Raw genomic sequence first — 25,077 nt, forward strand, 5'->3', positions numbered from 1 at the left:
AGTAGACTAATTTTTACCTCATTGGGAATCAGGGTCATGCAGATAAATTCAGACTTCAGAGCTATGAAATTCCAGTTATGCTTCTTTCTGATCCGGACTTTATGCAAGAAATCTGTTAATGCTGTAACTTATAATACGTGGTCTAAAGTTTTAAGCAGTCTGTGATTACTGTGTAAATTAGAATCTCTTGCTCGTATAGTGTTTCTATATTTAGTATTTCTCAGTGAGCTTCTGCTAGACTAAGCAGGTAATTGTGTTTTAGACTATTTTAACAAAAGTTTTTTTACTGGCAATCGGAATTGACACAGGTATATGCAGATAAAGTGAGGAAGAGGATAATGTTCGTCAAATCTAAAGGGAGAACATCTGATACACTTCAACTTCAGCATCTGTTCTCTTTGCAAACCGGCCTTTGATCCTCGGCCTGATTTCTGCATAAGCTTTTCTTGATGCATACCTTATTGTCTTGACAAATTTCCGCTTCTTTTTCTTTTCTTTGTATCTGAGGACTCTGGCCTCTCTGTCCATTGGAGACAGTTGAGTTGGCGTCTGAATTGGCGGGGTAGAATATATGTCATTTGTACCTGCAGAGAGTCTTGAATGTGGGATTGAGACGTCGAGCATTGTGGATTCTGGCACAAGTCCAACATCCATCGAGGATACAGAAACCTGATATCCAGAAAGTGTGTTAGTTATTTTTGGAATAGAATTATCTGGATGAACAATATTTTAATTTTAGTAGACTGATTTTTATGTCGTTGGAAATCAGGGCCATGCAGATAAATTCAGACTTCAGAGCTATGAAATTCCAATTATGCTTCTTTCTAATCCGGACTTTATGCAGATATATTCAGACTTTAAAAGCTATGAAATTCCAGTTATGCTTCTTTCTAATCCGGACTTTATGCAAGAAATTTGTTAATGCTGTAATTGATAACACGCGGTCTAAAGTTTTAAGAAGTCCGTGATTACTGTGTAAATTAGAATCTCTGGCTCGTATAGTGTTTTCATGTTAAGTATTCTTCAGTGAGCTTCTGCTAGACTAAGCAGGTAATTGTGTTTGGACAAGTTTAAATGTTTAATGAAAGCTTTTCTTTACCAGCAATCGGAATTGACACAGTTAAATGCAGATAAAGCGAGGAAGAGGATAATGTTCTTCAAAGCTAAAGGGAGCAAAGTGAAGCTTGTCTATCAAAAAGAAGAGACAACAAATTCAACTATCCAGGATCTAACTTTGAGTATAAAGACGCGATATAAAGTGAAATTTGGTATGTGCTTCCAGTCCTATCATGTCATTTTCTTATCTCTGCAGAGAGATGAATATGGCCACTACACTGATATGTAGATTACTATAGCAAGGTAGAATCAACATTTTACTCGATGTAATAATAATAATAAGTCATCCTCCTGCAGGATGCTTATAGTAAATGAAATAAGGCCTATTTCTTATCATTAGTTGTTTATGTGAAAGGGAAAAAGAATCGCGGAACTTAACATATGACTGATAATTTTAATTACTGGAGTACAGGTTGTTTGAGCGGCCTAAGTGCCTTATATTGCAGTTCTGCCTGGGATTTTGAAGGATTTATTAAGAGCCTCACTCTCATCATCATCATCATCATCTGTGTCATCGCCTCCAAGCCCGAGGACTGAGCCTTTAGCAGCCTGGGGACCGTAAACACAACAAGGGATTGGCGCCACAGGGACAGGCTGATGGCGGTTGGCTAATGGATTTGGCTTGCTGCAAATCCTTTGTTTGCAGGAAAATTGTTGGCCCTGGCCTATCAGCATTCATCTTAAATCCTTTTGTTGATGGCAAGGAAAATCCAATCCGCATTTCAGCATTCAAGTTCTTCAGATCCCTAGAACAAGTGACAAGGGACTACAGTGTAGACTTGGGTTGATTTCAATGGATCAACAATTAACTTGGCCTTGTATACTATTTTTGTGCAAGGGTGATTACAAAAGCACAATACATGCCTTGTAAATTTGAAATTCCGACGATCAAAATGAAAAAATGGATAAAGTCCCACCAACGATGTGTACTTTACTCTTAATATAAACCCTTGCAGAGCTGATATAGTTTTATCTGTTCTGCAGTGCTTTTTCAATGTGTATGCTCTTAAAGCTCTTTATTTTAATTCGACTTGAATTAAAGTATACACTTGTATGATTGGCCGAAATAGATATTATGGATATTATTAGTAAAAAAGTTAAAATAAATCAATAAAAAACTATATTATAAATCATTTTATTAAAATATAAGTTAAAATAAATAATGTTAAAAATATTTTATAAATGATGAGTGCTTAGTATAAAAACCATCGTCAATTTCAACATCGTTTATTTGTCTCATGAAAACAAACATGTTAATTTTTTCTATGTTTTTTGAACTCGATTATTCTTGTAGATGCCATATGGCTATTATTTATTGAATTATTTTCTTTTCTTAAAAAAAAAAAAGAAAAACCAAACGTGCTGATTTAATAAATATCGGTTTGGGGCCTTCAGTCACTAAATCATGGACCAGCCTTTATAAGGCCCAATAAAAAGCTTTCTAATACCCGAACAATTTCGTGCCCTAATTTTCTTTGAAAAAATGGGAGAAAACAAGGAGCTGCTGAGCAAAAAATTGAAAAAAATCAAATCAAATTCTTCGGATTCCAAGAAAAAGAGCAAGAATCGCAATCCTATTGGTAATTTTTCTAAATCAACTTTATACATTATCAACTAATATTTGTATATGTCTGTGTATAGCTTAATTTGATAATGGTGATTCATTCATCGTGTGGATTAGTGTTGTTAAGTGATGATATTGCTTCCGGGTGTGTTTCTTGATCTGGGTTTTTGATGAAGTTTGAATCTTTGTTGGTCTTAGAGAAGAAGTGTAGTGAAGTCAAGAATGGTGAAGAAAAGGTTAAATCTGTAAAGAAGATTAGGAAGCATGATGAGGTCAAGCAAGCTGGTAACATCGATGAAGGTAGATTAATCTCAATTTTTCATGTACTATAATTGTTGTCATCTTATGCTAGTTTGCTGTTTTTAAAAGAGTTTGGGAGTTGAGGTTTTGGTTTTGTAATATCAATATATAGTAATTTGTAACTGTGACTAGGAAAAGAAAAATAGTTACTTTAGGAGTTTAGGGATTAATGAAGTAATTTGAGCTGTACAATATCATATTTATCATCGTGAAAGTTGGCTGAAAGTAAAACAAATTTTCACATTCCTTCTTCTCACTTTGTGTATATGTAATGGTGCTTGTGCATGCCATGTTCATTAAATATCTTAGTTGTAGTCTAATGCTAATTTGCTTATTCTTACAAGAGTTTGGGAGTTCCTGTTTTTACTTTGTAATATCAAGCTCACTCATTGAGGTATGTGTAGTGTTCTGTAATTGTGAGTCAGAGAAGAAAATTTGTTATTCCAGGTGTTAATGAAGTATTGTGAGTTGTATAACAATATTTTTATCATTATAAATATAGAAGTTGGATGGGAGTAAAAAAAATTCACAATCCATCTTGGAAATTTTAAGTATCAATTTAAATAAAAAACACTATACAAGTTTTTGCAACATGTTTTAGAAGACACTCTCTTTCTCTCTTTCTATATATGTATATGTTTGTGTGTGTGTTGAGTTTTGTAAGGTTACGGGTTTCAGAAAACAGAATTGATGAAGCAAGTCGTAGGAAGAAAAAGAGGAAAGTGGCAAAGGCTAAAGATAGTGACAAAGCTGAGATTATCTCTAGCGAAATAAAAGATAGCTCTGATGGAGATATTGAAGCCGAAGAAAAGCAAAGGAGCAAATTAAGGAAGTTAAAGAGAAAAGGCAAGAAGACAAAGAAGTCTGAGATTGAAAAAGTTAATGAATCTGATCATGAAGTTGAAGGCTCCAATTTACAAAAGGGTATTTACTAGATAACCAGACACGTCATTCACCAACATTTTTTTGTGAGTGAGTGAGTATGTGTGTGTGTAGATATATGGCTTTATTAAGATAGTTCAGTATATTAACTTATGAGCTTCGGCAAGTTGATTAAATTGTTGAACACCATGACCTCTTTCAATCAATTGAACATGGTGATTGACATTTATAAATTAGGCGGATCTAAATTATTATGTGAACAGATGCTCACTCAATTAGTTGAACATGTTACCACCATAGCCTCATGAATGAGAATAAGCGTATTCATATTTTTAAATAGCACTAATCAGTATGAAGCTTTCACATATTATGAATGAAATCTGAACTTGTACTGCATATAGATTTTGGACTCAAGTTTTATGGTTCTAAGAAGTGAATTTGAAGGAGTAAACACACGCGACCTTAAAATTGAACTCCACATGTTATTTTACTTTGTTAGAAGATGTTAGTGTTCATAGTCCGACACAAGTTGTTAAGTTGGTAATATATTTTTGTATCCAGTCATGAACTCTTGCTCAGTGTGCACCTTCCTGTTTAAATAAGAAGGAGGCTCTTAGTACTAAATTCAATGGCAGATTGATAGAACTGATACAAACGAGGCAGATATTGGAACAAACTTCTCTTACTGTAAAACAATATTTTTTCCATATAGACGCTTTTGTACTTCTATTATTCCTAAGAAATATTACTAATTTTTGATTTGTAGGCAAGTCAAAAAAAGTACGTAAAGCAAAAAAGGTCCGCTTGTTATCACAAGATGAGGATGTGCTAGAAGATAATGAAGTCAAGCAAGATGAGGTTTATGAGATATCTTCAGGGGATGAGGACTCCTCACAAGGAATGAAAAGTATGAACTCCAGTTAGTATGACAGAACTTAGTTTATTTTGAAGTTGATCTGATGCTATTTTCTTTTGGGTACAGAGTGGATTATGGAATATCATCAGAGTAGACCAGGTGTGAAGATACTGCAAGACAAGATTGATGACTTTATAGTATCCCACGAGGCAAAGCTAGAACAGGTAATCTTCTTTTGCTCCTACCTGTATGAGTTGGATTTTTAGTACCACCATCTGAGTTACTTAAAATGTACTTCAAGGCTCTGAGTGTTCATTTAAGCTGCGTGGATTCACTTTTTGAAACATGATTAGTAGAATATACTTCAAAGATCTAGGCTTTGCGTGGTCAATTAATTTTCAAATGGTAAAATGTTTCTAAAAACGTATCATTGAGCTTGCATGGATTCACTTTTTGAAACCCAATTATTACTTCCCCAAAGCTGGCATAACATCTGAATTTTAGATACTTATTATCTGAGGACAACATTGAGGCAATTGCATATACAAATTGAAAAGGACAGCATCAAGGGAATTTCAAGCATTGAGGGACAGCATTGGTGATGATTTTTCAATCATATTCAACATGTATACTTTATACTTCTTTACTTGGTTTAAAACCGTTCATTTTCCTACAAGCAAGTCTTTCTTTCAATTGTGCAATTAGTTGTCTCTAGGCAGCCACCATCAGGGAAATGGATGGTGTGAGTTTGTCAAATGCTCGACAAGCCGCTACATTAGCGGCGCATAAACCATGTTCGTCAACCAAGTTTGTTCAGTGGTCGTAATTAGTTAGTGGGGACAAAACCCACCGAGAGTTCAGTATTTAATGAATTCAACGGTTCCAGTAGACTGCATCATAAATATTACTTCTCTAATCAAGGAAATTTGATTCGTTTTCAAGTGCGAAAATCATTACATGTATTCTGTTGCCAACTTCTGTGTAAATACTTTTTCTTACTGAATACACAGGAAAGAAAAGAAAGAGAAGCTCTTGCAGCAGAAGGTGGATGGACCGTTGTTGTGCATCAAAAAGGTAGAAAAAAGACTACAGAGTCTGAGAGTGGCACTGCGGTCGGTGCTGCACATGCTACAGTAACAGACAGGATTGCCAAAAAGAAAAATAAAGAAGTTGGGCTAGATTTCTACAGGTTCCAGAAAAGGGAGGCTCAAAAAAGTGGTATGTTGATAATTGTTATCAATATTTTGCAATCATAGTACACAAGGCTAGCTTGCTGTATATTTAGCATGTTTTGGCTAAATTTTGTTAGAGGAATATGTTTATGTTTTATGTTCAGTGCCATTTTTAGTCCCCCACTGTTCATGAAGACTTTCGAGTCTGAGGATGCAGCATTCTTCCATATTTATCTCACAAATTTAAGAGGATTAGAATTGAACTACAGTCACTTATATTGTTAACGTTGATCATATTGGATTGGATATGCTTCATATATACTATCACTAGAACTACGGATCCTTGTCAAACAATTTTAGTTCCAGCATAGTCATGTAAAGATAGATTGCATATTCAATTGTATGATAAACTGTGATCTTTTTCGGCTTTCTGGATCTGCAAATGCTAATTTTTGCTGAAACATGGATCCCTTGCAGAAATTATGATGCTGCAGAGCAAATTCGAGCAGGATAAAAAACGGATCCAGCAAATGAGAGCGGCACGGAAGTTTAAACCATACTAAGTTGGCTAAGGCTGACATTTTGTTATTTAGGGCAAGTTTATGATGTTCTCTTTAGGTGTGGTACGGTAACTTGTTGCCAATTCCACCCCTTTTTTGTCTCTAGTATTGCTCCAATTGGCTGTAATTTTTTGTACTTTTGAAGCTATTATAATTTACAATCTAAAAATGTTTATCATTTTGTTAGTGATTCTCCAAATTTCAACCATCCATGTCGACTCAAACACCCATCTTGTGTTTGTCAAATTCATTTTGTATTTCTCAAAATTTCAACCACCCACCTCTACAAATTCATCTTGTATTTCTCAAAATTTGAACCACTCCGATATCGTTGTCTTGTACTCCCTCCGTCCCATTTTAGTTGTCACATTTGGTTTTGTTCCCATTTTAGTTGTTACATTTGGTTTTGTGCCGGTCAAATTGATCAAATATTGACTGAAATTTATTAATATTGTATTAATTGAATTTTTTTTAGAAAATATATCACTGGAAATTTTTTTTGTTCTACTTTAAGATGTAATTTTCGATTTTTTAAAATAATAAAAGAGTGTCTTATAATCTTTGATAAAAAATTAGTCGATTTAACCAACAAAATTAGGAATGTGACAACTAAAATAGAACAATATTTGTCAAAATTAAATCCCTCAATAACATCTTGCAAAATTTGAAACCCCGATAAACGAGTGTGGTAACATATCTCATCAAACCATGGAAAATTAAGTATCAATGAATCACATAATGTACCAGCATAACATATTTATTTATAGTAAAACACAGCAGTATAACATACATGAGAAATCACTCAAAGAACAACAAAACATAAGCTTACATTACTCTTGCCTGAAGCAAGATAAGCAAGACCTTTATTTCTATACACACACAGAGTATTTAAAACCAGCATCATCATTCAGACCTATTTCACAACTTCCTCCTTAACAATCTCACTCCGGCGGCATTGTAGAGTTAATCGACTATTTCACAGCTTCCTCCTTATCGATCTCACTCCAGCAGCAATGTAGAGTCGATGTCGGAGATGCACAGCCCGAAACCTGCGTAAAGCTAAGGTATATGATTGATTCATTCTTACCAAGCACTTGGTATGACTTCTCTTCACAGCTATATCCCTGAACATCTGGAGTAATGTGGATACCAATGTCGTGCCCCTCTCCATCAGTACGCAGAGCAACAGAAAACTCAGTTGGCTCAAAGCAAGTCAGCACCCTCTCGAGCAGGTGGTTCAGTTTCAGAACTTTGAAGTTGTAGCCCATGGCTTCGAAGCTAGCATAGCTGAAGCCATCTTCAGGCGTAACATGAATTGTAGAAACTGCATCACCTTCGATAGCATTCATTGAGTAACCACAAGGGTCGAACTGAAAATCACATATCTTGGAATCTGGAAGGATTCTCCTAATACCAGATTCTTCGGTCATTTCAACTGCAGAGCTTGATTGAGTGCTGTAGAATACTGATGCCCTTGTTCTGTCTAAACCAGTCATGCACATCTCAAGAGTGTAGAGTGTGTCGGAGTGTTTTGCTGGTTCAGCGGAAGCTGTGTAAACATGCCATTTCTTTGTTTCAGCTCTACCCATTAGGTATGCCTTGCTGGCTAAACCAAGCTTGCAAAAGTAGCTGTCAAGCACAGAAACCTCTTCAAAAAAACTACGATGTGGAAATGTCTGCGCGCCAGGAAATATGAAGTTACCACGAGTGTACTTCACGGACCTCACAGAAAGGGAAATTGCATTTGCCAACTCCAGTATAGGAGGAATAGAAAGAAGCAATTTTGTAGTCCCGCAGGTTTTAATGATAATCTTGTAAGGGTACACAAAGAGACTGGATTCTGATAGCACATAGGAATCAACAAGCTCATTCGACAACGAGCCAACAATAGTGCACTCAGCTGGTGCGAGGATTTCATCCAATTGGTTTCTCGATAAAGAACGTAGACCCTTGCCTAGAGGGTCGGCAAAGATGCCAGGGTCGGAAAAAACTATTTCAAGCCGCTTTTCATAGCCTTCAAACCCAATTGCGGAGAGTGGGGAGGCCATTTTGCCTTCTTACAGGCTTAGGATACAAAGAACAAGAAAAACCAAGACGAGTTAAATACTGAAAACCGAACCACTAGTTATGAACCACCTATGGTGTCTTACGAAGATCTTGGAGAATCTCAGGATGGCTTTCGTGCAAACTGCAAAGATGTTTGAACATAGTAGTACAACTTGTTAGGAAAGGTAACTACAAAATATCTAATAAAAATGAAAGGAAACCAAAATTGAAGCTCACGTTGGAGTATGCAGCTGATTTGAATTTCTTGATTCCTCCGTGTGGTCGAACGTCTTCAATGCTGTAACCTAGGGGACCTTCGTAAAAAACTGTACTACTGGACTTCTTCTTTCCACCTTTAGACTCCATTAGATCATTCAAACACAAACTGCTAAAAACAAGGGAGCAAATTAGAACATGTATTCATGTAGCTACAAAGAGATCGATAACACGAAATTCACAACCGTTTAATTCGTACAGTCACAACCAATATGGAAATGGGGAGGGGATTCTACTGGTAAACTCGAAAAGTACCCGAAAAAACAAAATTTCTGCAACAAAAATGAAAAACTTGACCAACTACTCTGATGAACAGAATTCAATTCCCACGGGAGAAACAATTTAACAAATTTCAGATTAATCAGAAGATTCCCAACCACAAAACTTCAACAGATTTATTGTGAACCTCTAGAACAAGATGATCCCTAGTAATTTGAAACCCTAGTAGCATCTTATATGTAATAATTTGCTTGACCATGTAAGAATTAGACCTCAGATCATGTTAAATCATGTTTAAATATCATTAAAAAGAGCTAATTATCATTAACATATAAAAATTAGACAAACAAAAGGGCTCATAACTCATTCTCAAATTAAATGCAAAGAAACAGAAAACTTACAACAAAAGGGCTGTCACAAAAAAGCTAAATCTCCTCCAAAAAGAACTAGTACAAGATCAAACCCTGCAAATTACACAAATACATTAATAACAACAAAAAAAACAGAATTAATTGGGAAAAAGAAAAGATTGATAAAGAAACTGCATACCAAGAAGATGGATTAATTATTTAAAAAAGTAGTGATAAAGCAGAGGATGTTCTCAAGTGTGTAAGGTTGTTTTGTTTGCGAGCACGGGAAGATATGCACGGATGGGTGGCGTATTATATACACAGCATTGGGAATTGCAACTCGTTGTAGTTTCGCCGCGTGTTTTCTTGCGTGTCCGTGTCCAACTGTCGGGTCAAACTGTCCGGTCTGTTTGGGCTCTGTTTGAGAGTACTAGTAAAAATTAGCGTATTATGCTCGATATCGTGAGCGAGTATTAAATTTTTATGCAATTTTGTAAGTAAATGAAAATTTTTTGCTCAAAAAGAAAAAGAAAAATGAAAGTACGTGGAAATTTTACTCCCTTTAAAAAACATTATAAATTTAATTGTGGTCATCTTGGTAGTGTGGTTTACAGAAGAAGTGAATACCAATCATTTAATAGATAAACGGGACATTTAATATCCATTCAGCGAAAAAATGTAATTCAGATTTTGATATACAGGAATGTTGCAATATTATTTAACAGATAATAATGTATCCTGACTTTTTAATATACAAGATTGCCACAAAATTATTCAGGAAAAGATTATCTTATCCAAGGACTTTTTTCGTCGATATGTCCGTATCAAGTTAGCTGTATGGCAGTATCTGATTCTTGTATTAACTTTAATTTTTGTAACTTGTAAGCTATACTGAAGATGCTACGAAACAATTCATCACTAAATATATGCGTCACCATCTCAAACATATATGAAAAAGTTATCAACCCAAATGCAAGTGAGATTATCTAGGAAGAGAAGTTTGGTACTCAAAAGGAAAGACTCACTACAATTTGAAATTCTCCACTCACAAATTCATGCACATTCACCGTTAATGTCACACTCAACATATACCAAATATGCATCACTCGTAAAACACTGAACGTTTTTAAGGATAGAATATACGCAGACCTTACTCTTGCTTCGTAGACTCGGAAAGATCTCCAACAGACTATATAGATACCAAAATCACCACTTTGAATCTTTGATCTCTTACCTTTACAGCTCAAACAGCTGAACTAGGTCGTGGTAACTAATACTTGACAGGGTGATACAAAATTACAATAAGGTAGAAACACAATGGAAACTGGCACTGAATGATTTACGTGGAGATTTTCCTCAGGCGTCAACAACGCCTTCACCCAAACTTTCATTGTTTGTATATTCACAGCGGGCTTTGCATCCACTTGATATTATATTCACAAGATGAGGGGCTCTGGTGGTCACAGTGGCTCCTCCTAATTCACATGGGATTCAGCGAGCTTCCCATTTCTCTTTTGATAGTCCTGATTCAGTTCCTCCAGCCGCTTGGATACCTAAATTTGAACAACTTTAGATTAAAACATTTACAATTACCATCTATTATACTTCCGTATATTTGTTTTTCGCAACATAGTACCTTGATTGAATAGGCCAATGGTAGTAGAGTATCTGGGTTCATCACATCCTCAGGAAAGTTGCGCAGAGCATGTATGAGTTTCTCAAAGGGCAATTTCAACTGATGAAAGACATAAAATGATTACAGAAAACATCCTTACAAATTATCTAACTTTAAAGGTAAACGAGAATCTTTTTTTTTTTGAAGCAAATGAGAATCTTAAATACTCACCAGGTCATCATGGCAATATTTCAGAAGGGCCAGACCAACTTTAAAAACAATTTGCACACCCTGATCAGTGAAGCTGTGTTAGACTTCTGACCACCATTAGGGAATCTATCTTTGTTCACACTTTCTGTTAATTAAACAATTGTGTATACAGTGAAGTGGGATTGCATAGCAAGTACAAGATTACTCACCTCATAAAGAAAAACATCCCAAATTCGAAGAGCCAAAGGGAATGGGAAAGAATACGAGAATACAGTGATAAACCACTGGCTTGCGTACATACTAGGGTTTATCATTTCTTGAGTAAAATGTTCTCCTAACTTTGGCATGTGCTCCCGTACTAGTTGTTCAAACTGAGAAAGGTATTGTTGCACGAGAGGCAACCCCGGCTACCCCAAAACCAGAAAACCAGAAAACAAAAGTATTTTAGAAATGTAAATGGAAAATACAGTTGTAATTAAATAATATATAGTAGACTTGTTGTAGAAAAGATATTTATTAAAGAAGAGGGAAAAACTAAGCAACCATAACATATAAATATCATCTCTTACGAGTTTTTCAAGATAATTATAAGCATTGCCATCATAGCTTCCTAACATCACTTATCACTATCACATTATTGTATGAACATTTATCTAATAAGCAAAGCATATATGTAACATTCCCTCGCTTGCAAAATAATTAAACTCCATAGGTTAACATCCATACTAAAGAAGATACTGCAGCTAAGCAAATTGATATTGCAGCATATGAATTTTCAATATCATCAGTGAACTTTAAGTCTGAAATTTGCACCTGATGGACAAAGTCAAGGAACATTTTTTTTATAAAAAGATTCGAAACTATTAGAAAATGAGACCAGCTACCACACTTGTGGATCAAATTACAAAATATAGTGACATCAAATCAATGTGTTCTGGAGCTGAAAGAATTACCAAATATAACCCTTCCATAGGGGCATGAACAGCTCCTTTTAGCAATGCAACTATTAGCCAAAATGCATCTTCTTCGCACATATAAAGAAGCAGCAGACCAGCTAAAAAACCCATTCCCTAAAACAAATAGAATTTAGATGGTACACACCGACGTTTTTACAAAAGAAAAACAAAATCTCATCTAAGAAATAACCTGCACATATCCAACATCTCTGTCATAGACTGAGTATGCCTTTAACACGTTGTAAAGGGACCTCTGCCCAGGACCATGTCTTTGTTGGAAAAAAATATGCGAGGGGAACGTGCGAGAAATATCGCGAATTATATCTAATTCTGAAGCTGAAGTCTCATAGAGAACAAGTTGCTGCAGCCAACCACATGAGACAAAAGAGGTATAAGAGGAAAACTAAGAGAGGGGGGGGGGGGGGGGGGGGGGCGCCTTGGAGTAAATAGAAAACGAAGAATAAGGATAAAGCAAATAACTCTAAACAGAAAAAGCATTAAAACTATCAAAAACCTTAGTATCTAGGCATCCAGCAGATATCGGGTGAGCACAAAGGGCAATGTAAAAAAAGATAAATGTTATCAGCACCATATATAAGTGTCCACCCAACTCTAATTAATTTAACCAACCAAACAGCCAGAAAATATATGGATTCCATCAAAAACACAAGTTCAAAGGTAAAGGGACCTGAAATGTATCTATCATGCGTGATATGATAAAAGTAAAATATCAATTCAAATTAAATGTCAGAGCTAGAGGATTGACAATTCTTGTGCTACTACTAGTCCAAGTTTTAGGAGTCAATGAAACACAAGTGGCCGAGCATATCAAGATACAAAATTAAACATGTAAACAACTTATTGGTCAATACTCTCACCCCCTGCTTACTTAAGAGCATTTTTTTTATTCTTTTAATACTGAGTAATTGTCTAAACAGGCAAACACGACTTAATGTGAACAAGTACAAACCCTTTAACTGTTAATATGGAAATACAATCTATGTAGACTAGGAGTAGATACTCCGAAAACCGAAATTGAATTTTCTGAGAAAAGTCAAGAATAGTTGAAAGCCAAATTTTATAGTTTGTACTGCAAAATTCCAAAATGTGTGAAAAAGAAGCCATTCAAAAGTTATTACCATTAATTAAAAAGTGCCCAAAAATTCGTGTCTGTTTGGCATCTATGAAAATTGAACACATTAGTTTCACTTTATGGAAGTTACCTATTAATGAAAAAACTCCAACTAATATAAACAGCAGAATATTAAAATTAGCTTTACAGTAATGATTATCAGGAAAAGTCTGGTAAATATGTAAAAACAAGGTAAAAATATAACATTAGCTGAAATAAGAATGAGCATGAAACATTCAATATGAGTGGGAAGAACGAAATGTTGTTCACTATAAAGATGGAGGGTAGCAACTGTCTGGATAGGATACAAATTGTCTAAATAGTATAGGATGACAAATCTTTGGCAAGTTGTTTCATCAACTTTTAACAGTTCAAAGACAATATCAGGCATTAAGCTAATGCTAGATATATAAAGACAGCACACTGCGGTCACTGCTTAAACTTACTACACAACATTTTAATTTTTTTTACTTTCATTCTATAAGAACTAAACAATAAAGTAAACATAATCGTTAGCAAAAGTATAATTCAAATGTGAAAGGGATGATCACCTCATAAACCCCAGGATTCATTAACAGAAGGTCCCTACTTCCTGAGATCAACTGCCAAACAAGTCCTCTCAGACAATCAGGGACTCCTTTTCTAATCCGCCGTCTGACAACATGTGGTTTTCTTTTTACATAGTGCTTCCAATCACTGCCTCCCACTCCAATCATTTTCCGCCATTTTCTAATTCTCCTTTCCTCCCTGAAAATGCCTTTCTGGTTTAGTGAGCCGAGAAGCCACAAGTACGTCACTACTAAAAATCTTAACCAATTGGGGTGGGTGGGTGTGCACACGCACGTGTATATGCATTGAAAGCTTGTAAAGAGGGGTGTAGGTTAACTAGAGCCGGATACTTCAGACTATAACCTGGATATTAAAAAAATCTAACACTCTACGTAAGCAGGATATACGTTATCAGCTTGCATAACAAATTTATCAAAATGGATACAATTTCACACCATAACACTCAGTCAATTACCGAATCACGCTCACCTGTCATTCTCAAAGGCTGACCTGCTTTTACCTATAACATCAGCAGACTTAACTTCCGGCTTCACAAATCCAAACCTATCTACTTTCACTAGCGGCATTGGTGTCAACTCTTCGTCATCCACGAACTTCTTTTCCATACCACTACTTCTTACGTAATCCAACTCCTCCAAAAGAATAAAAACACAACAACTTCCTAAACATAGTAGCTAAACCACAATCTCTGAAATAAACAACAAAAGCATAATTACCACTTGCTAGATACGCATAAAGTACTAAAATCCAAATTTCTGTACACACCACGATTACATAACCGAACTGAAGCGATTTTCTCCAACCTAAAAGCTAAACACACATAGTTAACAGCTCTAACAAAAAATAATACTCACAAATCCATCTATATAGCATTGTTAAATAGCAATCTAAATCGAATCAATGACAGCAACTCCTCCAAAAGAATAAAAACACGACAACTTTCTATTTTCTAAACATAGCAGCATATTCGCCAACACTTATACTCAAACTCACAATCTCCAAAATAAATAACCGAATTATAATCACCACTTTCTAGATACACACACGCTACTAAACTCCAAATTTCTGCACACAACGCGATCACAAACCTTAACTAACACGATTTTCTCGAACCTCCAAGCTAAAAACACATAGTAAACAGCTCTAACAAATTAAAATACTCATCAAAAAATCAATATAAAATTGTTATACAGCAGTTACACGCAATCTAATCGAATCAATGACAGCGAAAGTACAACGCAACGAACAAAACACGAAAAATCGGGCGAAAAGCTCGATGCTGATTAACGATTGCAAGATGCTATAAGACAAGCGCTATGCTCCAACAGATTGAATCAAACAATAGTTAAGCAAATTAACACAAAATGAGAGTAATTAAAAAAAATTAAATGATTTGGTGATTAGAGACATTGAATTAGCAGCATCATCATATGAACAAGACTTGAGTTGATTAAATAAAATTAGCCCTAATTTCAGAGACGAGTGAATGAGTAGAGATATACATACATAGAATTGATTCAGAGAAATGTGGATGGAGATGTTGAAATGTTTTGAATCTCATCGATCTTTTTACAAGTCACTGATCGATTTCGGAACGGAACTCTGCTCTTTTACTATCGGCTGATGGTTTTACGTTTTTTTTTATTAAAGTTATTATTAAATTTTCCGGTCTTATAAAAAGTTCTGTTTAGTTTTCAATTAATTTTGTAAAAATTTCACCGAATTATCGATTACTTTTTTGTCTTATCATGCGTGGATATAATATAGTATATCTTCTTTAGAAATTTATTTTTAAATATTTTATAAATAAAAATTTATGATTAATATTTTTATAAAAAAATATCAAATTAATAATTGAAAATAATATTTCATGTTCACAAATTATTGTCTAATAAATCAAAATAACATGCGTGTAAATTGTAATGGACTAGAGGATCAAGATCATGGATGTACAGAACTTTTAGTGAATCTTTATATCTAAATATTATGAAAATTGGTTATAATTCAGAAATGAAAAAATAATTAATAATTATCATCATATGTTATTAAATATCATTTTAGGATCAAAATTTCTGCTTGATAGATAATTTTCAGCGGCTTCCATTTTCTTTTTTGAAATTAGTTTTACACAATTAATCACATCGATATCATTATATATCATAAATATAATACATTACATCAAAAACAGTATTATATATCATATAATTTTCTATTTTTGAACGTTATATATTACTATATATTAGAACTCATATAAGAATATAAATTAACGCCAAATAGCTAATATTTATGGACAAACAGCTTCATGTTCATCAATACCTATCACTGGTGCATCATAATGGCTAGAAATAACATGCCAAATTATTCAGAGGTTGAATTTAAAATATAAGTTAAGTTTAGTAAGATCTTTTTACAGTATTAATCACCTTTGAATTGATCCCTGTAATTCTCAACAACTTCCTAGTTCCTAGTATGATGGTCTAGACCAACCCTCAGTTTGTGAAACAGCTGACATCTGTCATGTCAATCCTTTGTTCACAGGACTCCTATATATTTCACATTGATCATTTCAACTAAAAAAAAGAACCTGAAACAATCTTTATTTTCTTCAAAAAATCGATTTTCAAGATCATGAGTTCGAACTCAGCACAGCAGAGTATGAGCCAGCAGGAGACAGAGACCAAGGTGCAGGCTATGGTATGATGTTTTGATGTCAAATGCTCACCATTTGCCTAGTTAGCGAAATTTGTAAAATTACCATATTTTTAAACTTATTTTCTAAAAATACGATTAAAGTTGCATATGTGATTGCAATACTGGTTGAAAGCAATTGAGGTTGCATATATGATTGCATCGCATTTTTAAAAATAAAATTTGCAACTCGGGTATTTTTGAAAAAAAACAGAATAAAATGATCTTGTGTTTATTTTGCAGCAAGAAAGGGACCAGTTGACGGACAAAGCTCTGTCGCAGCATGCCCAGAAATCAGCCTCTGAGGTCCGCTTCCAATTTTGTATTCCTCGACATCTGATTTTTAAGAAACCATGTACTACTAGTTTTTTGGATTGGGAACTTGTGTGTGCATTGGTATTTAAATTTATGTAGTTGACGGATTTTGCAAAACATGAACTTAAATCACATATGCAGGCTGTGGAGCAAGCCAAGGCTTCTGCAGACGGCACAACAGAAGCTGCTAAGAGCGCAACTGAGACGAACAAATGAAAGCAAGATATCTACAGCCTACATGCACTCTTCCGCGTTCTGACATCCATACAGCAATTTTATTTCGTCGTGCTAGGTTACTCGACTCTCTGATTAGTCATGTGTACAAAGTACAAGATTGAACCGTGACGAAGTATTGCTCCTGTAATATCAATCAAAATTTTGTTCCATTGATTTTAATTTTGATCTGCTGTCTAGATATATATTTCGAATTTCTGACTTAACATTTTTAAAAAGTAAAATTTTAATTTAATTGCTGGCGAAGTCTTTGTACATCTCGCCATTAATACACTCAACTTCCGAGTGAGACATACTTGTAGACCGTACTTCAGTTCAAATCTGTTTCCAGTTTGTTCGGTAAATGCACTGTCTGTCCTAAACACATGGCCGTTAATGCCACTGATGATTATTTACCTCTGGTGTCATGTTTTTCCCCTTGATCAATTATCAGGGTCCTCACTTTCTGTATCGAAAACGACACATCAGTATCACTGTTCAATCTATCCATTAAGCAGTGCGGACCATGTATCAATTCCAAATTTTGTGCAGCATCTTTTGTGAAGAAGGTGGCAGGTTTGGTGCATTCTGGTGTGTTTTAACTTTCAATGGACCGAATGAGACATTTCAATAAACAAAACGCGGTGATCGCGACTGAACCAGCCCGCAGATTAAGGCCTCTGTCGTCTTCTCTCGCATTAATTATTTTGTATTTTTTTTTATAAATTTATATCAAGATGAAATTGAAATTATTTTACCAGGAGCCTTCAATACAGTTAAACAAGTGATGGGCGTGCTCGAATATGACAAATGCCAATTAATTTGTGATGATGATAAGTTGCTATTACCTCGGGGGCTATTCGGTTTTCTAAATTTGTTCTTTTTGTCAAAAAATAGCAAGCTGCAGAGGGGGACCGAAAGAGGTAACTGTTTGATCCGCGTAATTTTCACTGTGTATGACGGGTTTAGTTACTAACTCGGGCTTTTGAAGCTCCGGAGATTAGCCTATTTCTGAAAAATAAGATAAGTCGGAGTTTGTCTTGATGTCTCTGGTCACGACATTCAGTATCAAAGTTGCAGATGAGCGCCAAGGCGACGAGAATGATTAAAGTGTAACCAATCATGTCAGATTCCTAGTTGATAACATAGTGGGATTATCTTCACTTAATTGCGAGATAAGTTTTTAAAAAGATGCAATAAAGTTTTTACCTAAAGCACTTGGCCTAAAGACGCTTTATCAACTCATGACAAATAATCTTATTCCACGGACATGTTCGCAACATTGTTACTCAGTAGATTCTCACCCTGTGAATCATGAGATGGACTGATGGAGCCCCATCTGTAAACGAGTCGGATAAAGATGATTCTGATATCGAAAAGATATATGTGCAGATAATGAAAAGCAATATAGCACTTAACTCGTCACCTGGTCTAATGATATCTCCCTTGCTCCTTTCCCGGGATGCATAAGCATAACACGTAATTATATGTAACACGAGCTAAGCCTATAACACATAATTACTTACCAGAAGACCAAATTTAGCGGTATCATTCTGTAAATCTAGTGTGTATACTTTATCACATAATCTAAAAATCGACAATAATGCGGCCCAAGCTATTTTTGGATGATGTGCATTGTCCTGCTCTTCGACGAACCCCATAACATGTGTCACCTGTACTAGTTGTTTTCCTTCGGGACCTGGTCGGCCATTTGTTATCCGAGGCTCGAGATTGCATTGAGTTTTACCTAGGAACGTTAATTTATTTCAGAATTCTGATTCTGCCATGCCGTTTGTTACAATTAATATGATCCTGGTATGTCTTCCTCTCAACAGTTTGAGGTTTTAGGAGAATTGGTCACTTAACATGGTATCAGAGTTCAGACTCACGGTACAGAAATAATGAGTCGACAAGGAAGAAATCGTCATTAGTCACTCGAATGCTCTTGGTCAGAGAACGCAGCCTAAGAAGTAGTAACACACTACAGAATCTAAGTTCAGATTCCATTTTCTCAGTTTTGGGATTTAATGGTAAAAAAAATGCTATGCGACAAGTATGACCAGCTGTTTCTAGTTTAACACAGGTAAAATGATGTTCATTTTGTACTATTAAAGAAGCTTGATCTTTTCTTATGTTGTGTCAATTTTTCCTCTTATTTGGTCCTGGTGTGTTTGGCCTTTATAGATACATATGATCTGCTCAAATTATCCCCTTCACATGGCTGATGGCTAAGCTGGTTTTTGCTTGTTTGGACAGACAGCTCTTGTTTTCAGCGGTGGAATTACTATTTATTATGACTCGGATGAAATCTGAAACAATTATTTTTCTCTAATTTTTCGAGATTAGTCGGGACTAAAATTAAAAGAATGTAATGAATTTGAAGAATAAATCACGAATGAAAATATCGAAATTTGTAAATTTTTTGACTCGGCTTAAGAGTTTATTCTCTGTCGTCCCGACTCCCGTCATGGATTCGGCACTGGCTCATCCCGATAATTTGTTAGAACATATACGTATTTGTAAAGAAAAAAAAAAGATGTATGATAACTATAAAACATTAAAAATCTAGAGACTTGCTATTGTTTAGTAACATTCTTGAATTCATGCACCAAATATGGTCATAGGAGAAGGTAACCATGTATAACTCTATAAGCCACAATTTGGGACTGTAATGGATGGCTAAACTCAGGGAATGTTAAGATTCTTTAGTGCCCCCGGTAAAACCAACCCCATATGTATGTCGCTTTAATACAAACCATAAACATAAAAACATCATTACCATTCTCTAAGTTTGAATAGCCCAATAGATCCAGCAGGACAGCAACAAATAAAGCACAGTTTTCTAACCAATACTCATGAATATTAAAATGCCGAATAAGCATAGTTTTTGCATATAGCAGAAATGTAGGAATTGGACTTCATCGATGAACATGTGGAACAAAGATTGGTCAAAAATTAATTAGACTGATTTGTGAGTAATTGAATGATTAATTGATTAATAATCAAAGATTATATCATTCAACGTGTTCGGAGATTAATCACCTGATTTTTAGAACAATTACATACCGTTTCGTGTAATAAATTTTCTTGAATACATTTTTTATAAGAATTTTATATTTATTTATTAACAAGAAAGTAATTTTTATTGGCAAAACCGCAAAACTGACCCCAGTGACAGTGCATGCTGCTTCTTTTTCTACTACACAGACTGAGTTGAGTGCTTTTTCTAGGCAAAGACTGCAGTGAAATGGATTTTTGCTATGATGAGCTAAAAGTGGCTTGTGATGATGTTAATCATTTGAGTTCTGTTCATTTTAAACATGCTCACCACTCTAGATAAGAAGGTTTTGGCCTCTTAGATTCTGTGTATCTATAGCTTTAAGGCTTTTAGATTCTGTGTGTCTATAGATTATAGGCTAGAACTCATTTCTCTGAATAAGATGAAGAGGAAGATAGAGGCTGTGTTCTGGTTTCTCACATTTTTTTGGCTTTGTTGTGCTTCAAATGGCTTGCTTTCCCCCAAAGGTGTCAACTTTGAAGGTAAAAATTTGAACTTTCTTTACTAAAGTTCCGAGTTTGAGAGTTCGAATCTTGTCAAATGACAAAATGGGTGTGCGAGTGTGTTTAATTATTAAAACAAAGGTTGTTCAAGAATGGAGTTTGCATTTGGGTTTTTGCTTTTCTTGTTTTTTTTATTTGTGTTTGATACAAAGAGTTCTACAGTGCAAGCTTTGATGGGCATAAAGGCTTTCTTGGTGGATCCTCATGGTGTTCTTGATAATTGGGATGGTGATGCTGTTGATCCTTGTAGCTGGACTATGGTTACTTGTTCTGCTGAAAGCTTGGTCATTGGCCTGTAAGTCCTTCATATGGACTCCGATTTTCGAGTTTTATCAGACATAGTAGTAAATTGATGATATTCATAGTATCTGTAATGTGTATTTTCCTCTCAGTGGAACTCCTAGCCAAAAATTATCAGGCATTCTTTCCCCGAGCATTGGCAATTTAACAAATCTCCAGATTATGTGAGTAATTTCTGTAATGTGATCGTGTTTCGTATATGTAGTAATGCTCAAATTATGTTATTGATCTTGGTGCGTAATTTGTTGCAGACTCTTACAAAACAACAACATATCTGGAGTAATTCCAGTAGATCTGGGAAGGCTTCGAAAGCTGCACACTCTTGATCTTTCTGATAATCACTTCAGTGGAGAAATTCCCTATTCTTTAAGCCACTTGAAAAGTCTGCAATACATGTAATTACAGATTTGGTATTGTTAATATAGTCAGAATTGTTTTTATTTTATTGAGAAGATTGTAATTGGTTTTTTAATTGCTTTAGGAGGCTCAACAATAACACACTGTCTGGAGAGATTCCAGGATCATTGGCCAATATGACGCGGCTTACTGTTGTGTACAGTCTCATACTTAAGATAGTCCTTCATATCTTTTGATACCCAAAATGGATATTGATTTTGTCACTAACTTGAGGTTTTATGATTCAGAGATTTGTCGTTCAACAACTTGAGTGCCCCTGTACCCAGATTTCCGTCTAAAAAGTTCAAGTAAGCGCCATACATCTCATTTTTGCAAGTTTGTTAACTTTGCGTTTAAGGCTCTTAAGATGTTTTTGATCAATGAACACAAAATTTTGTGTTTGCATTGCAGCATTCTTGGGAACCCTCTTATATGTCCAACTGGAACTGAGCCTGAATGCTATGGAACAACACTGATGCCCATGTCTATGCCTTTAAATAAGACACGAAGTACGTAATAAAGTTATTAGAGTATCATGTTCTAAAGAAATCCATTTACATACCATTGTGAATACTTGTGACTGTCACTTACCTTCTGATGCCTCGAAGCTGCAGCATATTCGAACAGATCCAAAAGCCACAAACTTTCCATTGCCATTGGCTCAAGTGTTGGGTGCATCTTGGTGTTCATCTTTGCAGTTGGACTGCTTCTGTGGTGGAGACAAAGGCATAACCAGAGAACTTTCTCTGATGAAAAAGGTTCGTAAAATTTGATAATCTTTTACTAGTTAACTATGATTATTCAGTCCTTAATATTAAAAGTGAAGCATCTTTTATAAATTTCAGAGAGGCATCATGAGGAAGCTTGCCTTGGAAATCTCAAGAAGTTTTCTTTCAGGGAACTTCAGATTGCTACGAACAACTTCAGTAGTAAAAACATATTGGGAAAAGGGGGTTTTGGGCATGTTTACAAAGGCTGTCTGCAAGATGGTACTCTTGTAGCCGTGAAGAGGCTAAACGATGGCAGTACAGCCGGGGGAGAAAGACAGTTCCAGACAGAAGTTGAGATGATCAGTTTAGCTGTGCACAGAAACCTCCTTGGACTATACGGATTTTGTATGACTTCCACTGAAAAACTCCTTGTATATCCATTCATGTCAAATGGAAGTGTTGCATCACGTCTTAAAGGTACTAGTAGCTTTGTTAAAATGTCGTCTGTCTAGTATTCAAATCAGCATACTTTAAGAGGCAGAATTTAGGTACTGATTTTGTGAATTTTCATGTTCAATTGACAGCAAAACCAGTTCTTAATTGGGATGTAAGGAAAAGGATCGCATTAGGAGCTGCAAGGGGACTATTGTACCTCCACGAGCAATGTGACCCGAAGATCATTCATAGAGATGTTAAAGCAGCCAATATACTGCTTGATGACTACTATGAGGCAGTTGTAGGAGATTTCGGATTAGCAAAGCTTATGAATCATCAAGATTCCCATGTCACAACTGCGGTAAGGGGAACTGTGGGGCATATAGCACCTGAATATCTCTCAACTGGCCAGTCCTCAGAGAAGACAGATGTTTTTGGTTTCGGGATTCTCCTCCTTGAGCTGATCACAGGACATGGAGCTTTAGAATTTGGCAAGGCGGCTAATCAAAAAGGAGCCATATTAGACTGGGTAAGCACTAAGCATCCTCTAATTATAGTCTACACTACCAACTAAAAAATCAAATATGTTGAGCACGGTCGGATAGCTCAAGTGGTTAGGAGTTTATCCTCTGTCGTCCCAGGTCCTGGGTTCGACCCTGGCTCACCCTGGTGATATCTTAGAACATATTTCAATCAGAAATATTGATTTAATATGACATTATTAAACAATGCAGGTAAAAAAGATTTACCAAGAAAAGAAACTAGACGTTCTAGTTGACAAGGACTTAAAGAACAATTATGACACCGTTGAGCTCGAGGAGCTCGTTAAAGTGGCATTCTTGTGCACTCAGTACTTGCCAGGCCTCAGGCCAAAAATGTCAGAAGTGGTAAGAATGCTTGAAGGTGATGGACTAGTAGAAAAATGGGAAACCTCCCATAACATAGACTCCACCAAATGCAGAACTCAAGAATTGTCCTCATCGGAGCGATTTTCGGACCTCACCAACGATTCTTTAGTGATTGTACAGGCCATTGAACTGTCTGGTCCTAGATGAAATCATGTTATTGTTTTTGTCAAGTTTGTTAAGAGTGTAGAATTTTGAAAGGAAGTTATAGTTAAAAGTTGAATAGTTATAAGTGGCGGGAAAAGCCCAAAATGCCAATTATATTTTTATCTGTACAGGCCCAACTTCAACTGGACTCTGGCTTCGACCCAACCGTAGTCGGCCTTCATATATAAAAAATAGGTCCCGGCCCAACTCTTAAACCCGGGCTGTTTTTTTTCTTGAGTATGTTTGGTTCATTTAATATTTTTTTTGTCGTTGTCACGAGATTAATTACTTTTTTTATTTTCATCAAAAAAACAATTAAAATCTTGATTGTCAGTGTAGGAACAAGAACGATTTTGTGCCATAAATATTTTGTGAAATTTAAATATAATCGACATTTACAAAAAATTATGGTCCTGTTTAGGAATTAGCGGTTAACTGTTAGCAGATTGAATTAGTTGTTTTGACTAGCTGATTGAATTAAATGTTTTGACTAGCGGATTGAATTAGTTGTTTCTCGTAAAATTGTTCGATAAATAACTGATTGATTAGCTTTTTCTGACACAAAACAAAACCGCTAATCCAAAAACTCATGAAGATAGCTTTTTTAAAATTAGTTTTTTTAGATCCAAACCTCTATTTCAATCCGCTAACTACCGAACACTAATATTAGCTTGTTTTAATGGTCAAAACTCTAAAATATCTCAAATCTCTAATTTTGCTTCAAATTTTTAACTTTCATGGCCTATAATTTTCGGTCTCAGCAGTTAAGTATACGAATTGATTCGTATTACATCGACGTAAAATGTCAATCAAGACGGCGCCGCATGGGAGCATGACAAAAAGTGATAGTGACAAAACAGTGACCAATATTAATTTCCGCAGGGCGCACATCAAAGCAAAGCATATCCCCATTTCTAGCTGGGCCATATACGAGCCCATGTGAACTTGGATCTTAGTCAACCCAAATTTGTGGTTCCTGTGGATCCTGATCTACTACCCTGAGTACATGTCGTATTCTCATTTGCTGCGCCTGATATGTTGGGCCCTACCGGCCCAATTGGAATTGAGTGATATCAAGGTTGCCACGTCAGTGCTAAGCAGCTATATTTCATGTTTTTTTTTTCTTAAAAAGTGTTTTAAAAAATCTGGATTCATTTAAGATCTTTAATTAATTTTTAAAGTTTCTTTTTGTCAATTATATTTTGATTAAAAAATTTTGATATATCAAAAAAAATCTGATAAATTTTCAGTAAATTTTTAATTAGAGTTTATTTGGGAGTACTGTTAAAAATTGTTGTGAAGTCAAAGAAAATACTGGTGAAAAAATCTTATAGTTGTCTGGTATTTTTTTTTGGTATTTGCATTTTTTAAGTATAATATTTGAATCTAAAATTTATGCATGAGCATAATTATCCGAAATCGGTCCAAATCAGCCGATCCATACTGTTCCAAACCGAATATTTTGGTTTCGGTTAACTATTAGTTTAGATTCTCGACTTTTACAAATTACAACCGGAAATAATGAAATTGAAGATGAACTGAATCAATTTTAATATAACATTGAAATGTTCAAATTTTAGTAA

At 35.3% G+C, this 25,077-nt stretch overlaps 5 protein-coding genes and 1 long non-coding RNA gene across 10 annotated transcripts; 3 read left to right on the forward strand and 3 right to left on the reverse strand.

Annotated features, from left to right (window-relative positions):
- Positions 1-351: 351 nt before the first annotated feature.
- On the reverse strand, positions 352-1,791 carry LOC108195069 (zinc finger protein CONSTANS-LIKE 2-like). Its single transcript, XM_017362002.1, has 2 exons — positions 1,597-1,791; positions 352-669 (listed from the first exon to the last, which is right to left on the reverse strand). The coding sequence occupies exons 1-2, from the start codon at positions 1,789-1,791 to the stop codon at positions 352-354; spliced, it is 513 nt and encodes a 170-aa protein (XP_017217491.1).
- A 745-nt stretch (positions 1,792-2,536) lies between these two features.
- LOC108193467 (uncharacterized) lies at positions 2,537-6,628 on the forward strand. Of its 2 annotated transcripts, XM_017360132.2 has the most exons (7): positions 2,537-2,696; positions 2,879-2,980; positions 3,659-3,904; positions 4,629-4,769; positions 4,845-4,942; positions 5,729-5,936; positions 6,368-6,628. In XM_017360132.2, the coding sequence occupies exons 1-7, from the start codon at positions 2,600-2,602 to the stop codon at positions 6,451-6,453; spliced, it is 978 nt and encodes a 325-aa protein (XP_017215621.1). In that variant the 5' UTR covers positions 2,537-2,599; the 3' UTR covers positions 6,454-6,628. The 2 variants fall into 2 exon arrangements, with proteins under 2 accessions (XP_017215621.1, XP_063938242.1); XM_064082172.1 differs by lacking the exon at positions 3,659-3,904.
- A 563-nt stretch (positions 6,629-7,191) lies between these two features.
- On the reverse strand, positions 7,192-8,632 carry LOC108196026 (S-adenosylmethionine decarboxylase proenzyme). Its single transcript, XM_017363083.2, has one exon. It carries the CDS (start codon positions 8,496-8,498, stop codon positions 7,422-7,424), a length of 1,077 nt encoding a protein of 358 aa, XP_017218572.1. The 5' UTR covers positions 8,499-8,632; the 3' UTR covers positions 7,192-7,421.
- A 1,708-nt stretch (positions 8,633-10,340) lies between these two features.
- On the reverse strand, positions 10,341-15,476 carry LOC108196027 (uncharacterized). 3 transcript variants are annotated; one of them, XM_017363084.2, is made up of 9 exons: positions 15,331-15,476; positions 14,293-14,512; positions 13,806-14,001; positions 12,313-12,483; positions 12,120-12,236; positions 11,376-11,573; positions 11,188-11,247; positions 10,978-11,076; positions 10,341-10,894 (listed from the first exon to the last, which is right to left on the reverse strand). In XM_017363084.2, exons 2-9 carry the CDS (start codon positions 14,427-14,429, stop codon positions 10,817-10,819), a joined length of 1,056 nt encoding a protein of 351 aa, XP_017218573.1. In that variant the 5' UTR covers positions 14,430-14,512; positions 15,331-15,476; the 3' UTR covers positions 10,341-10,816. The 3 variants fall into 3 exon arrangements, with proteins under 3 accessions (XP_017218573.1, XP_017218574.1, XP_017218576.1); XM_017363085.2 differs by lacking the exon at positions 15,331-15,476 and adding an exon at positions 14,590-14,896; XM_017363087.2 differs by lacking the exon at positions 11,376-11,573.
- Positions 15,477-16,388: 912 nt separating this feature from the next.
- On the forward strand, positions 16,389-17,250 carry LOC108195718 (uncharacterized). Its single transcript, XR_001801575.2, has 3 exons — positions 16,389-16,518; positions 16,756-16,818; positions 16,969-17,250. It is a non-coding gene; the product is annotated as an uncharacterized LOC108195718 (long non-coding RNA).
- A 2,995-nt stretch (positions 17,251-20,245) lies between these two features.
- On the forward strand, positions 20,246-23,728 carry LOC108196883 (protein NSP-INTERACTING KINASE 1). Of its 2 annotated transcripts, none has more exons than XM_017364362.2 (11): positions 20,246-20,580; positions 20,764-20,896; positions 20,994-21,065; positions 21,153-21,296; positions 21,383-21,454; positions 21,546-21,605; positions 21,709-21,806; positions 21,906-22,055; positions 22,143-22,484; positions 22,592-22,971; positions 23,177-23,728. In XM_017364362.2, exons 1-11 carry the CDS (start codon positions 20,481-20,483, stop codon positions 23,495-23,497), a joined length of 1,872 nt encoding a protein of 623 aa, XP_017219851.1. In that variant the 5' UTR covers positions 20,246-20,480; the 3' UTR covers positions 23,498-23,728. The 2 variants fall into 2 exon arrangements, with proteins under 2 accessions (XP_017219851.1, XP_017219852.1); XM_017364363.2 differs by having other exon boundaries at positions 20,269-20,580; positions 21,912-22,055.
- Positions 23,729-25,077: the final 1,349 nt, after the last annotated feature.

Source organism: Daucus carota, chromosome 7 (genome assembly GCF_001625215.2).
Source record: "Daucus carota subsp. sativus chromosome 7, DH1 v3.0, whole genome shotgun sequence".
NCBI classification, from domain to species: domain Eukaryota; kingdom Viridiplantae; phylum Streptophyta; class Magnoliopsida; order Apiales; family Apiaceae; genus Daucus; species Daucus carota.

Excerpts from the sequence above, each read along its gene's own strand:
- LOC108195069 (XM_017362002.1), bottom strand. The coding sequence starts at position 1,791 with ATGCTGATAGGCCAGGGCCAACAATTTTCCTGCAAACAAAGGATTTGC. Across the intron at positions 670-1,596 it reads ATGATGATGATGAGAGTGAG|GTTTCTGTATCCTCGATGGA; the intron begins GCTCTTAATAAA and ends TCTGGATATCAG.
- LOC108193467 (XM_017360132.2), top strand. The coding sequence starts at position 2,600 with ATGGGAGAAAACAAGGAGCTGCTGAGCAAAAAATTGAAAAAAATCAAA. Across the intron at positions 2,697-2,878 it reads CAAGAATCGCAATCCTATTG|AGAAGAAGTGTAGTGAAGTC; the intron begins GTAATTTTTCTA and ends TGTTGGTCTTAG. Across the intron at positions 2,981-3,658 it reads AGCTGGTAACATCGATGAAG|AAAACAGAATTGATGAAGCA; the intron begins GTAGATTAATCT and ends TACGGGTTTCAG.
- LOC108196026 (XM_017363083.2), bottom strand. The coding sequence starts at position 8,498 with ATGGCCTCCCCACTCTCCGCAATTGGGTTTGAAGGCTATGAAAAGCGG.
- LOC108196027 (XM_017363084.2), bottom strand. The coding sequence starts at position 14,429 with ATGGAAAAGAAGTTCGTGGATGACGAAGAGTTGACACCAATGCCGCTA. Across the intron at positions 14,002-14,292 it reads TCAGCCTTTGAGAATGACAG|GGAGGAAAGGAGAATTAGAA; the intron begins GTGAGCGTGATT and ends AGGCATTTTCAG. Across the intron at positions 10,895-10,977 it reads CATTGGCCTATTCAATCAAG|GTATCCAAGCGGCTGGAGGA; the intron begins GTACTATGTTGC and ends GTTCAAATTTAG.
- LOC108196883 (XM_017364362.2), top strand. The coding sequence starts at position 20,481 with ATGAAGAGGAAGATAGAGGCTGTGTTCTGGTTTCTCACATTTTTTTGG. Across the intron at positions 21,606-21,708 it reads TTTCCGTCTAAAAAGTTCAA|CATTCTTGGGAACCCTCTTA; the intron begins GTAAGCGCCATA and ends TTTGCATTGCAG. Across the intron at positions 22,972-23,176 it reads AAGGAGCCATATTAGACTGG|GTAAAAAAGATTTACCAAGA; the intron begins GTAAGCACTAAG and ends TAAACAATGCAG.